The following is a 17,911-nucleotide window of genomic DNA, read 5'->3' as shown; positions in this document are numbered from 1 at the left end:
GCTAAAGTCACAGGTGGAAGGCCAGGGAATCCCAGAAGCAATGTCTACTAATAATGATGGCATTTATTAAGCACTTACTATGTGCAGAGCACTGTTCTAAGCGCTGGGGAGGTTACAAGGTGATCAGGTTGTCCCACGGGGGGCTCACGGTCTTCATCTCCATTTGACAGATGAGGTCACTGAGGCCCAGAGAAGTGAAGTGACTTGCCCAAAGTCACACAGCTGACAATTGGCGGAGCCAGGATTTGAACCCAAGGCCTCTGACTCCGAAACCCGGGCTCTTTCCACTGAGCCACGCTGCTTCTCTACCTTGTACAGCCTGAGTACACTGGGTAGGAGAGAAGAGGCAGTCTTCACACAGTAAGCACTCAATAAATACCACTGACTGATATGAAACAGTGAACAGGCAAAAGAACAGGCAAAACAGAGAAGCAGCGTGGCTCAGTGGAAAAGAGCCCGGGCTTTGGAGTCAGAGGTCATGGGTTCAAATCCCGGCTCCGCCAATTGTCAGCTGTGTGACTTTGGGCAAGTCACTTAACTTCTCTGGGCCTCAGTTACCTCATCTGGAAAATGGGGATTAAGACTGTGAGCCCCCCATGGGACAACCTGATCACCTTGTAACCTCTCCAGTGCTTAGAACAGTGCTTTGCACATAGTAAGCACTTAATAAATGCCACCATCATCATCATCATCATCAAAAGAATCAGTCATTAAAGGACAATTAAAGAAATACAAAGCTCCACAGCCCTCAAAGACAAGAAGAGAAGCCCAGAACTCAAAAGACATCTCTTCTGAGAGGAACAGAAAATAAAAAGACAGAAAATTCAATAAACCACTCTACCAAAATCACTTGGGCTTTAACTGCTCAAATGAAGGAAAGAACAAACCACCTAAAACACCATGCCCAATGGTCACATTGACAAACCTAAGCACCTGCAAGAAAACACTCAAGGAGATATATGTATATATGTTTGTACATATTTATTACCCTATTTATTTATTTATTTTACTTGTACATATCTATTCTATTTATTTTATTTTGTTAGTATGTTTGGTTTTGTTCTCTGTCTCCCCCTTCTAGACTGTGAGCCCACTGTTGGGTAGGGACTGTCTCTATATGTTGCCAATTTGTACTTCCCAAGCGCTTAGTACAGTGCTCTGCACATAGTAAGCGCTCAATAAATACGATTGATGGTGATGAGACAGAACTGACACAAGACAGGCCTGACTTTCAACAGAATTGGAAAAGCGCTGGTGAGAGAGGAGAGTGGACGGGTAGGGAGAGAGAGACAGAGAGAGAAGGAGAGGGGAAGAGAGAAATAGGGATAAATTAAAATTCCACGAATGCTTCACCGGTCTTGGGTAACTACAGAGTGAGTATCCGGTAATTTCTTAGGTAAACAATCATACTTCCTTATCCAGCGTAGTGATGAAGACGAGTTTTAACCTGAAAGAAAACGTCAATTTTTTTTTACGATACCTGGTAGATCTTGGCATCGCGCATCAGCTTTTCCACAGGGTAGTCGCAATTGAATCCGTTGCCTCCGAAAATTTGAACAGCGTCGCTAGCCAACTGGTTGGCTATGTCGCCGGCGAAAGCCTTAGCGATGGAGGCGTAATAGGTATTGCGACGGCCACAGTCAACCTCCCAAGCAGCCCTCTGGTAACTCAGTCTAGCTAATTCAACTTTCATGGCCATTTCGGCCAGCAGGAAGGACACGGCTTGGTGCTGGAAATAGAAAAGTGAAAAAAAAAAAATTACCAACTGTGAATAGGAGCATCAATTTAATAAATTGATTTTAACCAATTCATTATTAATTATATTATTAATTATTAATAATTTAATCAATAATAAATGACATTATTATTATTATAATTAGGCCTGCTAAGGAAGACTTGTTTTGAGATTGCAAAAGAAAAGCTCCTCCCGGAGGCCTTCTCAGTCTAAGACCCTCCTTTCCTCTTGTCCCACTCCCTTCTAGACTGTGAGCCCACTGTTGGGTAGGGACCGTCTCTATATGTTCCCATCTTGTACTTCCCAAGCACTTAGTACAGTGCTCTGCACACAGTAAGTGCTCAATAAATACAATTGACTGATTCTATGTCTCCTTGACTTGCTCCCTTTGTTCTTCCCCACTCCCAGCCCCACAGCACTTACGTACATATCTGTAATTTATTTGTATGGTATCCGTTTCCCGCCCCCTCTAGACCGTCAGCTCATTGTGGGCAGGGAATATGTCTGTTTATTGTTGCATTGTAATAATAATAACAATAATAATAATAATGGCATTTATTAAGCGCTTACTACGTGCAAAGCACTGTTCTAAATGCTGGGGAGGATACAAGGTGATCAGGTTGTCCCACGGGGGGCTCACAGTCTTAACCCCAATTTTACAGATGAGGGAATTGAGGCCCAGAGAAGTGAAGTGACTTGCCCAAAGTCACACAGCTGACAATTGGCAGAGCTGGGATTTGAACCCATGACCTCTGACTCCAAAGCCCGGGCTCTTTCCACTGAGCCACGCTGCATCTCTGTACTCTCCCAAGCACTCAATAAATACGATTAAGTGAATGAACATCTTTTAGACTGTGAGCCTACTGTTGGGTAGGGACTGTCTCTATATGTTGCCAACTTGTACTTCCCAAGCGCTTAGTACAGTGCTCTGCACACAGTAAGCGTTCAATAAATACGACTGATTGATTGATTGATTGAACGTGCCACATAGGTATTGCTAAACAATCTTCTCAGAGCAGGGGGGTCCAGTACCATCAAATCACCTACTGGAGGGAATTCCGGGGGCAGGGCTTGAAATGCGGGTAAACTAAAATACTAATATGCGAACGTGAATTTTTAAAATTAGTCAAAGCCACCATCAATCCTGTTCGGGAAGGTAACGAAGTGCTGGGGGAGGGGCGAGCAGCACACCGTGGGAACTATTGGGACTCCAATCAATCAATCAATCAATCGTATTTATTGAGCGCTTACTGTGTGCAGAGCACTGTACTAAGCGCTTGGGAAGTGCAAGTTGGCAACATATAGAGACGGTCCCTACCCAACAGTGGGCTCACAGTCTAGTCTAGTGGAAAGAGCAAGAGCTTGGGAGTCAGAAGACTTGGGTTCTAATCCCGGCTCCGCCACTTGTCTCACCTCACTGTACCTCGTTCTCGCCTGTCCCGCCGTCGACCCCCGGCCCACATCATCCCCCGGGCCTGGAATGCCCTCCCTCTGCCCATCTGCCAAGCTAGCTCTCTTCCTCCCTTCAAGGCCCTGCTGAGAGCTCACCTCCTCCAGGAGGCCTTCCCAGACTGAGCCCCTTCCCTCCTCTCCCCCTCGTCCCCCTCTCCATCCCCCCGTCTTACCTCCTTCCCTTCCCCACAGCACCTGTATATATGTATATATGGTTGTACATATTTATTACTCTATTTATTTATTTATTTATTTATTTTACTTGTACATTTCTATCCTATTTATTTTATTTTGTTGGTATGTTTGGTTCTGTTCTCTGTCTCCCCCTTTTAGACTGTGAGCCCACTGTTGGGTAGGGACTGTCTCTATGTGTTGCCAATTTGTACTTCCCAAGCGCTTAGTACAGTGCTCTGCACATAGTAAGCGCTCAATAAATACGATTGATTGATTGATTGATTGTCTGCTGTGTGACCTTGGGGAAGCCACTTAACTTCCCTTAACAGAGAAGCAGCGTGGCTCACTGGAAAGAGCCCGGGCTTTGGAGTCAGAGGTCATGGGTTCGAATCCCAGCTCCACCACCTGTCTGCTGTGTGACCTTGGGCATGCCACTTCACTTCTCTGATCCTCAGTTACCTCATCTGCAAAATGGGGATTAAGACCGTGAGCCCCCTGTGGGACAACCTGATTACCTTGTATCCCCCCCCCCCCACAGCGCTTAGAACAGTGCTTTGCACACAGTAAGCGCTTAACAAATGCCATCATTATTATTATTATTCTCTGGGCCTCAGTTACCTCATCAGTAAAATGGGGATTAAGACTGTGAGCACCAGGGGGGACAACCTGATTACTTGCGTCTTCACAGTAAGCGCTTACCAAATACCATAATAATAATCATCTGTATTAAAATACCAATTATTTATTCTGATTACTTGTAAATATTTTATACCCGTCTCCTCTACTAAAAGGTAAAATCCTTATGGGCAGGGAATGGGTCTCTTGCTTCTGTTTTATTTTCCCAAGTATTTGGTGCAGTGCGCGGCACTCGCTAAAACTAGTTCGGTATGGAACAGAATCGACTCGGATAAAATGGGGAAGACGCTCAATAATCTTTTAGACTGTGAGCCCACTGTTGGGTAGGGACTGTCTCTGTATGTTGCCAATTTGTACTTCCCAAGCGCTCTGCACATAGTAAGCGCTCAATAAATACGACTGATGATGATGATGATGACTTGTTCCCACTCCGCATTTACTCGCAGGCTTCCATCACAAAGCTAAGCAGTGGAAGGCTTTTAAAGGGGGTCCCGGGGGGCGGGGGGAGGCAGGGAGACAACGGGAGCCCAAGGTCACTCCATCTTCCTCAGAGATCAGGTGGCCCTTTGGTCCGACACGGCATTTCCTTCCTCCACCACCTCCGCTGGAGCTATCACCGCATTAGGGCACAGTAGCAGCGAGCAGGTTCTCGGCGAAATGCCTACAGCGTAAAACGGTCCCGTCCCTAAGTGGGCCATTCCTTCTTCCAAACTGCGAGTTAGGTCCTTTCAGAGAGCTTACAATCGGAGTTGTTGGCAGATTTCAAAAAATCCCGGGACTCGGTGTTGCTTCACAAGTGCTGAAATTTAAGGGTATTACTTGGGTTTCGCCATATGTAAAAACCACATGGCTTCAAAGTGCTTCGAAGGAGAAAAATGGGAACGTCAACAGAAATAGGTGGCGTGAGAGTCTAATTTAAGATACGCTACATTTACTGCCTATTTTGTGCTTCACAACAGGCCAACGCTTTTTTTGTGCAGCCTTCCAAACAGGGTCCTTAACTAGACTTTAGAAATCCCTGCGTTAGAGTCTACTTGTTCAGCGCTTACTGTGTGCCAAGCACCGTTCTAAGCTACTGGGGTAGAAACAAGTTAATTCGGTTGAACACAGTCCCTGTCCTACACAGGGTGCACATTCTTATCCCCGTCTTACAGGCGAGGTAACTGAGGCACAGAGAAGATAAGAAGATAAGAAACAGCGTGGCTCAGTGGAAAGAGCCCGGGCTTTGGAGTCAGAGGTCATGGGTTCAAATCCCAGCTCCGCCACTTGTCAGCTGTGTGACTTTGAGCAAGTCACTTCACTTCTCTGGGCCTCAGTTACCTCATCTGGAAAATGGGGATGAAGACTGTGAGCCCCCCCGTGGGACAACCTGATCCCCTTTATCCTCTCCTCCTCCCCATCCCCCCCCCCCAACCTCCTTCCCCTCCCCACAGCACCTGTATATATGTTTGTACAGATTTATTACTCTATTTATTTTATTTGTACATATTTACTATTCTATTTATTTTGTTAATGAGCACCTGTATATATGTTTGTACAGATTTATTACTCTATTTATTTTATTTGTACATATTTACTATTTTATTTATTTTTGTTAATGATGTGCATCTAGCTTTATTTCTATTTATTCTGAGGACTTGACACCTGTCCACATGTTTTCTTTTATTGTCTGCCTCCCCCTTCTAGACTGTGAACCTGTTGTTGGGTAGGGACCGTCTCTGTATGTTGCCAACTTGTACTTCCCAAGCGCTTCGTACAGTGCTCTGCACACAGTAAGCGCTCAGTAAATACAACTGAATGAATGAATCACCTTGTAACCTCCCCAGTGCTTAGAACAGCGCTTTGCACATAGAAAGAGCTTAATAAATGCCATTATTATTGTTGTAAGTGACTTGACCAAGGTCTCACAGCAGGCACTTGGCAGAACCGGGATTAGAACCCAGGTCCTTCTCACTCCCGGGCCTGTGCTCCGGCCACTAAGCCACATTGCTTCTCCAGTGTCAACGTAAATAGGTCAATGGCACATCCAGAGGGGAATAGGATCCGAAGCCCTACCCGATGAGGCGGCCTTCCCAGCAGGATCAACACAGAACCTCCCTTTGGAGCTTCAAGCACGTTGAAATGTATCTTTGGAATAAACAGGGCTGACGACCCCACCGTCGAAGGCATTTGCTATTTTGGACTCACCTCGACGAGCAATCGCCCAAAGGTCTTCCTCTCCAGAGCGTACTTTGTCGCTTCATCCAGGGCTCTTTGGGACAAGCCCACGGCACCTGCGGCTACCTGAAGTTCAATGTGATAAAGCTGGGTTACTAATTTACTAATAAAGACCCCACGCCCTTCCCCTCACCAACTCCTCCACCGCTGTTACTTACTGGCGGCCTGGTTTTATCAAAAGCTCCCATGGCAATCTTGAAGCCAGCACCCTCGCCAATTAGGACATTCTCCTTGGGCACTCTCACATCTTCAAAAACAATGCCTCGGGTATCTGAGCAACGCTGGCCCATATTTAATTCCTGAAAATGAAATCGGAAAACAGTGAGCCCACTGTTGGGTAGGGGCCGTCTCTATATGTTGCCAACTTGTACTTCCCAAGCGCTTAGTACAGTGCTCTGCACACAGTAAGCACTCAATAAATACGATTGATTGATGGATCAAATATCTTCCAGTTTTAATATAATCAGTTGTACCTACTGAACGCTCACTACACGCGGAACACTGTACTAAGCTCTTGGGAGAATACAGTACAACAGAATTAGCAGACGTTCCCTGCCCACGAGAAGAATATATATATATTATATATCCTTATTTTATACATATATAAAACAAGGATAAGAATCTCACAGTAAATTACACAACTTAAAACCTAGTTCTTTCAGACGACTAGAGGACAGTTTAGGGCATTGGTGTGATGAAACATTTAAGGGTCTCCAACAGGCTGAAAGACATGTTTCCTAAATAATAATAATAATAATGATAGCATTTATTAAGCGCTTACTATGTGCAAAGCACTGTTCTAAGCACTGGGAAATTTACAAGGTGATCAGGTCGTCCCACGGGGGGCTCACAGTCTTATTCCCCATTTTACAGAGGAGGTAACTGAGGCCCAGAGAAGTGAAGTGACTTGCCCAAAGTCACACAGCTGACAAGTGGCAGAGCCGGGATTTGAACCGATGACCTCTGACTTCAAAGCCCGGGCTCTTTCCGCTGAGCCACGCTGCTTCCAGGGAACTTGGAAAACTGGGCCCAATTTAATCAGTTGAATTTTAACCTTAACATAGGATCAAAGAAATCAAGGGCAGCATTTGGAAATACAATTTTCTTCCGATCAGTCAATAGAATTTACTGGGCACCTGTGTGCAGAACTAGGTTTGGATTAAGCAGCGTGGAGAAGCAGCGTGGCTCAGTGGAAAGAGCACAGGCTTTCGAGTCAGAGGTCATGGGTTCAAATCCCGGCTCTGCCAGTTGTCAGCTGTGTGACTTTGGGAAAGTCACTTCACTTCTTTGGGCCTCAGTTCCCTCATCTGTAAAATAGGGATTAAGACTGTGAGGCCCCAGTGGGACAACCTGATCACCCTGTAACCTCCCCAGCGCTTATAACAGTGCTTTGCACATAGTAAGCGCTTAATAAATGCCATCATTGTTATTAAAACGGGGGCTCAGGTGAGCTGAAGGGCCCCAGGGATGTGATTGAAAGATGCTCACCAAACTTGACCCTCACCCCTTCTGGACATAGGACAGGGTGAGCTGGAGTAGCCAAGGCTCTTTGTCATCCTGGGATTTAATTCGCTACCTTTTCCCCCCAGCTCCCAAGGCACTGCCCACAGTTTAACTCATGAATCCACACTGGAAACTCACTGGGAAAACATGAAGAACTGGCCTGTTTCTTGTCCCCCAATTCTGCTTCCGCACCATCCTCTGAAATCCCTTGTTTTCTCCTCCCGTGAAACCCCTATCATCCATCTCTATGACATACTCCAATTACTAGTCACCATCATCTACTGCCCGCTAGACCCCACTTCTAAATATATAAACCGTTCTGATAATAATAATTATTATTATAATAATAATGGTACTTGTTAAGCACTTACTATGTGCCAGCCATTGTACTCAGGGCTGGGGTGGAGACAAACAAATCCAGTTGGACACAGTCCCCGTCCTGTGTGGGGCTCACAGTCTCAACCCCAATTTTACAGATGAGATAACTGAGGCACAGAGAAGTGAGGCGACTTGCCCAAGTCACACAGCAGACGTGTGGCAGAGATGGGATAAGAACGTGACTTTCTGACTCTGAGGCCTGTGCTCCATCCACTATGCCGCATTATTTCTGCTGCTTCTCACATTTCTTCTGTTCTTCTTTGGGCCTACACTGATCTGCAAGGACTTCAGAATCGATGTGAAAATTCTTAACGAACCCTTCGCCACCTGTTTCCTCTCACTCCTCAACTCTCCGCTGTCCTCCTGCTCCACCGCATTTCACCTGCCAACTTGAAAACACTCTCCATCTCTAACCTCACCAACTCTGAAAACTCCCTTCCCAACCATAACTGCCTCACCTGCCTTCGCTCCCCCACACTTCCTCCCAACAAAGCTATCCCATTCCCCCCACCCTAGATCCCTGATCTCTTCTTGACCCCCTCCAAGAATCCCAAACCACAATGCCCCTTTTGGTCTCCCGGTCTCCCGGCTCTTTTAGACTGTGAGCCCACTGTTGGGTAGGGACTGTCTCTATATGTTGCCAATTTGTACTTCCCAAGCGCTTAGTACAGTGCTCTGCACATAGTAAGTGCTCAATAAATACGATTGATGATGATGACCTCCTCTCTGTTGTCATGGAAATCCATGCCCTCAACTCCACGAGCCCAACCCCTGACTCTCTGTCAAGCCACAGCCCTTGATCACATGTTGCCAATTTGTACTTCCCAAGTGCTTAGTACAGTGTCTGCACATTGTAAGCGCTCAATCAATACGATTGATGATGATGATGATGATCCACAACACTCGCCCTCTGCTCATGAGCTCGTGCTACCGAGAACTGCCGGTGGAAATCCGGACATCAAGTCAACCTCGTCCATCTCCCACTCATCCTCTCTTCCGCCCAGCAACCATCAACCATAATTCTCCTCCCTTTTGACTCTCATGCCCACTCACCCTCCTTAAACCCACATGAGCCTCAGTAAAAACTAATAATAAACAACAATAATAATTAAGGCACTCGTTTACCGCTTACTATGTGTCAAGCACTGTTCTAAGCGCTGGGGTAGATCCAAGGTGATCAGGTTGTCCCACGTGGGGCTCACGCTCTTAATCCCCATTTTACAGGTGAGGTAGCCGAGGCACAGAGAAGTGAAGTGACTTGTCCAAGGTCACACCGCAGATAAGTGACAGATTTTTCTAGGGATTGTTTCTTCAATCTTCTTTGTCGCTCCTTTCAACTTCACTTCTCTAGTTGAAAAACCTTAAACCAGCAGCGTGGCTCAGGGGAATGAGCCCGGGCTTTGGAGATAGAGGTCATGGGTTCAAATCCCAGCTCTGCCAATTGTCAGCTGTGTGACTTTGGGCAAGTCACTTCACTTCTCTGGGCCTCAGTTACCTCATCTGTAAAATGGGGATTAAGACTGTGACCCCCCCATGGGACAGCCTGATCACCTTGTAACCTCCCCAGTGCTTAGAACAGTGCATTGCACATAGTAAGCGCTTAATACATGTCATTATTATTATTATTATTATTATTATTATTGTTATTATTATTATTTTCTGGTCTCAGCCAAAAGCAATGTGTGGTCATCATTATCAGTGGCGTTTTTTTGAGCGATTACTATGTGCAGGGCACTGTACTAAGCACTTGGGAGAGTACAATACAGCAGAGTTGGCAGACATGTTCCCTGCCCAGAACGAGTGATCATCATAATTTCCCTGTCAAAAAAATTCTCATTTTCTGGCACAAAATATTCAAAATCCAAGACTGGGGTGAGACAAGAGGAACTCTAAAAGAGGGAATGAAGACAGAGTGTCAACTGTTGACGTCTTCGGAGAGCAGGGATGAAATGAAAGTTATTGGTAGAGATTACTTAAATGGGATATCAATATATATTTTACCTTTCTTCCAATCTGAATTCCTGGTGTGTCCGCTTCCACAATAAACCCAGTAAAGGCTTTGCTGGCAGAAGCCTTGGGATCAGGATTAGAGCGAGCCAACAAAAAATACCTAGTGAAACACATCAAGAACTTCATAAATCTTCTTTCCTTACAAATAAAAGTCAATGAATAACAAAATCATGACAGAAATGTAGCGGATCCAACTATTGCTTACATTACTAGGAGAGTTCGTTAGAGGATGAGACCTTTTTCTATTTTAAATTTAAAATTTTGGAGGAATAGAAGTAGTGGGATAGCTGGGTTCTTACATCTTTAACCTTACATTAATAGAACGTAAAATACCTGGTAACGTGTGAATTTGATAATAAAGTATATTATTTCCAATTACTACTACTACTAATAAATGTAGCATTAAGCACAGTGCCGAGCACTGTACTAAGCACTAGATTAGGTATAAGATAATCGGGTTGGGTAATGGTAATAATAATAATAATGGTATTTTTCAAGTGCTTACTATGTGCCCAACACTGTAGTCCCTGTCCCAAATGAGGGTCCGAGTCTAAGTAGATGGGAGAGCTGGAATTAACCCTCATTTTACAGACGAGGAAACTGAGGCACAGAGAAGTTAAGCAACTTGCCCAAGGTCACACAGCAGACACGTGACCGAGATGGGGTTCGAGGAGCAGTGTGACCTAGTGGAGAAAGCACAGGCCTGGGAGCCAGAAGGACCTGGGTTCTAATCCCGACTTTGCCGCTTGTCTGCTATGTGACCTCGGGCAAGTCACGTGACACGCAGCGCTTGACACGTAGTAAGCGCTTAACAAAAACCATCATCATCAGTCTACATCCCAGAGCCGTGCCCTTTCCACTAGCCCCCGCTGCTTCCCAAAAAAACACCCGGTTCCCTTCTCCACGAACTGTACAGCTTCTTCTTTCAAAAACCATGAATCTGGGAAAGCAGATAAACCAGCGGCTTAAGGCAGGTGTGGAAAATGGCAGCTTTTTTCCTTTCAAATATGAAATGACCTTCCCAGACAGCATGATCATCTCTTTAAGTTAATGAGATTAAATTTGGATATTGTCTCAAGGACCTTCAAGGACAGTACATGAGCACGGATCTAATCTTCAGCTATCTTCATTAGAAAGGCCCCAAAAGTTTCCTCAAACTATAAGGTTATACGGATTCATAGAAGGCCGTTTAATCAATACTGCCAAAAACAGGGGTCTAGCTGAAATCAAGTCAATATGACAGTTCCGTCAGGAAGATGGAAGGCTCTCAGAGGAACAATACTCGAGGAAATTGGGGGACTAATTCAAACCACAATGGAATGGATATAGATTTACAAATAATTTTGTCTAGGTGGACAAACTTTAGTAGCAAAACAAAGAAACAATGGAATGGAGATAGATTTACAAATAATTTTGTCCAGGTGGACAAACTTTAGTAACAAAACAGAGAAAAAGAAGAAGGGGTGGGGCAGGAGGGACAGGAAGCAATCATCGACTAAATTCAAAGCTTTTTCAGGAAAACTGGTAACAAAGCAAATTATCAATCCATCGTCCTCAAAAAAGAGAGAGACAAGAAGATTACCTAGTATTCCAATAATAATAATAATAATTATAATAACTAGTTCAATAGGTGGTCTCATTAAAGCTTATGCTTTACTGTTTTCAAAGTCTACAGTAGCATTATGAGGGACTGTCAAGGAGGTTTTATCTGTTCTACACATTTTAGGTTTTATCCACATTTTAGCCACAAAAGACAAATTAGCTGTTGAGTTTCACAAATCACGGAATATCTGATTCATTTTGTAGCCCTAAAATCAGCATACACAAATCAAGTGAGGGTTTCAGTGTTGTTTCTTTAGTTCTAGTAGAGAATAGCCCATTAGTTGAGTTATGAATGAAGTGAATGAAGGAATGAGACAGAGATGCTAACTTCAACCCACTCATTCATTTCAATTGTATTTATTGAGTGCTTACCGTGTGCAAACACTGTACTATGTACTATGTACACTGTACTATGCGCTTGGGAGAGTACAATATAACAATAAATATTCCTTCCCCACATCAGTTTACAATCTAGAGGGAGAGACGGACATTAAGTAACGAAACTATGGATAGGTACAGGTAAGATTTTGTATGCAAATGCTCTTATATAGGACTTTTTCACATTTGAATAACTTAATTTTAGGGATTTTTCAGACTTTTCAGAAGCCAGAAGCACAAGGAAAAAAATATACTGGTGCCATCTCTGACAATGAGGGGTGCTAGTGAATAACTTCCAATACCTGGTTCCTTTCAAATCGATCAGTGGTATTTACTGAGTGCTCACTGTGTGCATAGCACTGTACTAGAAATGCAGGAGAGTCCAATACAACACAGTTGGTAGACGCTTTCTCGTTCCGCTAGGAAATTACGTCTAGAAGGGGAGACAGACATAATCAGGGAGGAGAAGAGGGCTTAATCATGGGAAGCCTCTTGGAGATGTGATTTTAATAAGACTCTGAAAATGAAGAGAGTGGTGATTTATCATTTATTGAGAAGCAGCGTGGCTCAGTGGAAAGAGCACGGGCTTGGGAGTCAGAGGTCATGGATTCTAATCCCAACTCCACCACTTATCGGCTGTGTGACTTTGGGCAAGTCACTTAACTTCTCGGTGCCTCAGTTACCTCATCTGTAAAATGGGAATTAAGACTGTGAGCCCCCCGTGGGACAACCTGATCACCTTGTATTCCCCCCTAGTGCTTAGAACAGTGCTTGGCACATAGTAAGCGCTTAACAAATACCATCATTATTATTATTATGGAGGGGGAGGGAGTTCCGGATCAGAGGCAGGATGCGGGCAAGAGGTCGGCTGGTGAGCTAGACGAGATCGAAGCACAGTGAATGCGGGTTGGCATTAGAAGAGAAGAGTGTGCAATCAATCAATCATATTTATTGAGTGCTTACTGTGTGCAGAGCACTGTACTAAGCACACTGGACTGTGGTAGGAAATCAGAGAGGTGAGGTAGGAGGGGGCAAGCTGAGTGCTTTAAAGCCCATAGTAAAACGTTTCTGTCTGAAGCGAAAGCAAAATCCACAAATTCATAAATTCTCCTTTGACAAAGCTAAACCGACCTGAATCCTGACCAGCTCCACAATTCGGTTCTCATGCTTGTGGAGGAAAAAAGTGTTTATAAGCAATCTATTGCTCTAAACCTTTCTCCCACCCAGAGAGCACAACTGCCTAATTTTGGACCTCCCCCGTCCCAGGGTGGCTTTGGAAGCATCCTAGAGTAGCTTTAAGGGATTCTCGATACAAAAGTTATGTGGTTTCAATGCTCACTCTCAATCCGAAAAGCCCGAGGAGTCCAATTTTCTTATTAAAAACTGCTCCCTGATTTGTTTCACTTGATAATGACCTCGGGAAACTTCCCCTGAGAGCATTAACACGTGGCTCGGCCACAACAGGTACAAAATACACCATTCCGACGGGAAATAAAATGAAGGTGCAGAAAATTCAGGCTTTTTAGTCCAGGGGCCTTGGAATTCCTGTGGTCTAAAATATGTTCACTGCAGCTTTTGGTGGAAAATGAAGGCATCAACTGAATTCCCTGTGCAGCTTCTTCAGGGAACAACTTCATAGCAGGAGCTCCTCACCTCAAGAGCATAAGGTTACCCTCATAACCCTTCACTCCTCAGGGTGGGAACTGATCTGCTACCTTTCCCATTTCCTAATTATGTATTATGCTTCCCAAATCATCACCCTCCCAACAGCCTGGCAGGCTACTTCCAACTTTGATCAATTTCCATGTTCATAACGATAGCTGTAATTTTGTCTTTTGGTGGCTTCTCTCTCCATTCAGTCAGTCAACTGTATTTATTGAATGCTTACTGTGTGCAGAGCACTGCACTAAGCGCTTGGGAGAGTACGATAGAATAATAACAGACACATTCCTTTCCTTTTCCTTCACAGTAGATCCTCTATGTCTGCCACTTTGTCTATAACCTCGCCATAAGAACATCAGTATCTGACAGAGATTGATCAGAAACTAAGAATAAATGACAGTGGAATGGATTAGCATGGAAAGCTGTGGTGCTTCCTTTTGAGCTGTTTTCAATTTTTAGACCATTACCTTTAATTGCAAACCTACCCACATGCAGAGGGTTCAAATAAGTGGCCTCCGAGTACCCTTTCCAGTCCTTCAGTTTGAAGATTAGCTTGGACTGATTAGGAAGGTAAAGGGAAAAGTTTAAATTTAAATAATTGAGAAGCAACTCCAAGACACTTAACATACCAGTTGGCTTTACCACCATTGGTTATCCACATCTTTTGTCCGTTAATAACATACTCATCGCCTTTCTTCTCTGCTTTGGTCTTTAAACCAGCAACATCAGAGCCTGCCCCAGGTTCCGTTACACAGTAAGCCTTTAAAAATAAAAACGGCAGTCAAGCTCACAATTTACCACCGTTAGCCATTTGATGTAATTTATGCTTTATTCGCAAAAACTGCCACACATGCTGATAGCCTGAAGGTTCCTAGCTGAAAGACAGGGAGCCCCGTGTGGGACAGGGGACTGTGTCCAAACTGATTACCTTGTATCTACCCCAAAACTTAGTACAGTGCCTGGAACATAGTTAGCGCTTTACAAAAACCATCATTAAAAAAAAAGAAAGGAAGAAAAAGCTCTTTTCTGTTAGTGGAGGATCTCATGGAGAACTTGGGACAGAGAACGTAATAACAACACAATAATAATGACAATAATAATAATAATTGTGGTACTTGTTAAGCACTGTTCTAAACACTGAGATAGACACAAGATAATCAGGTCCCAAGTAACAATAAAAATAACAACGATGGCATTTATTAAGTGCTTACTATGTGCAAAGCACTGTTCTAAGCACTGGGGAGGATACAAGGTGATCAGGTTACCCCATGGGGGGCTCACAGTTAATCCCCATTTTACAGATGAGGTAACTGAGGCACAGAGAAGTGAAGTGACTTGCCCAGAGTCACACAGAAGCAGCATGGCTCAGTGGAAGGCGCAAGGGCTTGGGAGTCAGAGGTCGTGGGTTCTAATCCCAGCTCCGCCACTTATCAGCTGTGTGACTTTGGGCCAGTCACTTCACTTCTCTGTGCCTCAGTTACCTCATCTGGAAAATGGGGATTAAGACTGAGCCCCATGTGGGATAACGTGATTACCTTGTATCTACCCAGCACTTAGAACAGTGTTTGGCACATAGTAAGCGCTTAACAAATACCACAATTATTAACAACTGGCGGAGCCGGGATTTGAACCCATGACCACTGACTCCAAAGCCTGTGCTCTTTCCACGGAGCCACGTGGGGCTCATAGTCTAAGTAGGAGGGAGAACAGGTATAGAATCCCCACATTGCAGACGAGGGAGCTGAGGCACGAAGAAGTGACGTAACTTATCCAAGGTTACAAAGCATGTACATGGCGGAGCCGGGATTAGGACTTAGGTCATTCATTCATTCATTCAATCAATCGTATTTATTGAGCGCTTACTGTGTGCAGAGCACTGTACTAAGCGCTTGGGAAGTACAAGTTGGCAACATATAGAGACGGTCCCTACCCAACAGTGGGCTCACAGTCTAGAAGGGGGAGACAGACAACAAAACAAAACATATTAACAAAATAGAATAAATAGAATAAACATGTACAAATAAAATAGAGTAATAAATACGTACGAACATATATACACATATACAGGTGATATACATATATATTGGTCGTCTGAATCCAAGGCCCATGCTCTTTCCACTAGGCGAGGCAGCTTCTCAACGCAAAAGAAGTGATTATAGTGCCAGTGGTTTGTTTTCACAGATTCTCCCTTACGTATGCCAACAGAACACCTATAGGACACAGAGTACAAGAAGTAGGTAGAGGGTTGTGGGGTGCAGCCCACTGGGAAGAACACACATTTTTTTTTTTTTTTAATAATTGGGGCATTTGTTAAGCACTGGGGTAGATGCAATACGACAGCCCTCGTTCTACATGGAGCTCACAATCTAAAAGGAAGGGAAAACATATTTTAAACCTCATTTTACAGCTGAGGAAACTGAGGCTCAGAGAAGTGAAGTGATGCTGCTGAGGTCATACAGTCCGATCTCCCCGAGCCATGCTCTTTCCATTAGGCCACGCAGGACCCAATTATGGCGGTGAAGTGACAGGAGATGAGAACAAAGGCTAAACCAAACCACCACACTCAACAGACAGGGACTTTGGTAGCTGCTGTGTTCCTCACCCACAATGACCAGCTATTGTTCAGGATTTCTGCTGGGCCTGCCCACCTCACAGAATGTCTTGGGTGCTTCTTTGAGCAGAAACCCCTCACCACTGATGGCACAGCCCGGTGTCCGTTTCACTATTTTCAGGGTTGGGCTAGAACCCTGTCTCCTGGTCCCCCAGGACTGGGCTCTTTTCTTATTAAGCTCTTACTACGGGCCCCATGCTGGGGTAATAATAAATAATAATGATGGCATTTATTAAGTGCTTACTATGTGCACAGCACTGTTCTAAGTGTTGGGGAGGTTACAAGGTGATCAGGTTGTCCCAAAGGGGGCTCACAGTCTTAAACCTCATTTTACAGACGAGGGAACTGAAGTGACTTGCCCAAAGTCACACAGCTGACAGCTGGCAGAGCCAGGATTAGAACCCATGACCTCTGACTCCAAAGCCCATGTTCTTTCCGCTGAGCCACGCAGCTTCTCTAAAACAAGAAAGAAGATAATCACATCAGACCCAATCCCTGTCCCACATGGGGCTCCCAGACCAAGAGGTAGGTAGGTGTCTTATTCCCACTTCAAAGAAGAGAAGCAACGTGGCCTGTCATCAATCGTATTTATAGTATAATAACATATAATAATATAATATATATAATAATAATAATATAGTACTATAATATAGTATTTATAATCGTATAGGCCTAGAGGGAAAGAGTTCCAGTCTGGGAGTCAGAGGACATGGTTGGTAATCCTGGATCTGCCAAGTGCTTGCTGTTTGACCTTGGGCTTCTCTGCCCCTCAGTTCTCCCTCCTACTCAATCAATCAATCAATCAAATTTATTGAGCGCTTACTATGTGCAGAGCACTGTACTAAGTGCTTGGGAAGTACAAATCGGCAACATATAGAGACAGTCCCTACCCAACATTGGGCTCACAGTCTAAAAGGGGGAGACAGAGGAAAAAAAAAAAAAAACAATCATACTAACAAAATAAAATAAATAGAATAGATATGTACAAGTAAAATAAATAAATAAATAAATAGAGTAATAAATATGTACAAACATATATACATATATACAGGTGCTGTGGGGAAGGGAAGGACTCAGACTGCGGGCCCCACGTGGGAAAGGGACTGTATCTTATTCATTCACTCGTATTTACCGAGTTCTTACTGTGTGCATAGTAGGCCACTGTACTAAGCACTTGGAAAGAATAATTCAGCAACGAATAGAGACAATCCCCGCCCACAACGGGCTCAATTCACCTGTCTCTACTCCAGTGCTTAGAACGATGTTTGACATATAGTAAATGCTTAACAAATACCATTAAAAAAGGAAACGGAAGGAAATATAGAAACTTGTCCGAAGTAACCCAACAGACCAGCATTAGAGAATGGATTGCAAATCCACGTCTTCTGACTACAGTTCTGTGAGCTTCCATTAGACCACCCTGCTCCACTATTCCACTAAGAACACATAGAACTATTACCTTCTATTAGCCTAGGCTCTGTCATCATCATCATCATCATCAATCGCATTTATTGAGCACTTACTATGTGCAGAGCACTGTACTAAGCGCTTGG

At 44.2% G+C, this 17,911-nt stretch overlaps 1 protein-coding gene across 1 annotated transcript in view; it reads right to left on the bottom strand.

Moving 5' to 3' along the window:
* Positions 1 to 17,911, bottom strand: part of ACADM (acyl-CoA dehydrogenase medium chain) — a 42,755-nt gene that overhangs the window by 5,613 nt on the left and 19,231 nt on the right. The window contains exons 7-11 of the mRNA XM_038745795.1: positions 14,377 to 14,507; positions 10,097 to 10,205; positions 6,373 to 6,513; positions 6,185 to 6,280; positions 1,481 to 1,729 (exon numbers count right to left, since the gene is read on the bottom strand). Coding sequence (XP_038601723.1) covers positions 1,481 to 1,729; positions 6,185 to 6,280; positions 6,373 to 6,513; positions 10,097 to 10,205; positions 14,377 to 14,507 — 726 coding nt within the window. The remainder of the gene's footprint in view (positions 1 to 1,480; positions 1,730 to 6,184; positions 6,281 to 6,372; positions 6,514 to 10,096; positions 10,206 to 14,376; positions 14,508 to 17,911) is intronic.

This window comes from Tachyglossus aculeatus, chromosome 4 (assembly GCF_015852505.1).
Source record: "Tachyglossus aculeatus isolate mTacAcu1 chromosome 4, mTacAcu1.pri, whole genome shotgun sequence".
In the NCBI taxonomy this organism is placed as follows: Eukaryota; Metazoa; Chordata; class Mammalia; order Monotremata; family Tachyglossidae; genus Tachyglossus; species Tachyglossus aculeatus.
This window is presented reverse-complemented; position numbering and strand designations above follow the sequence as displayed.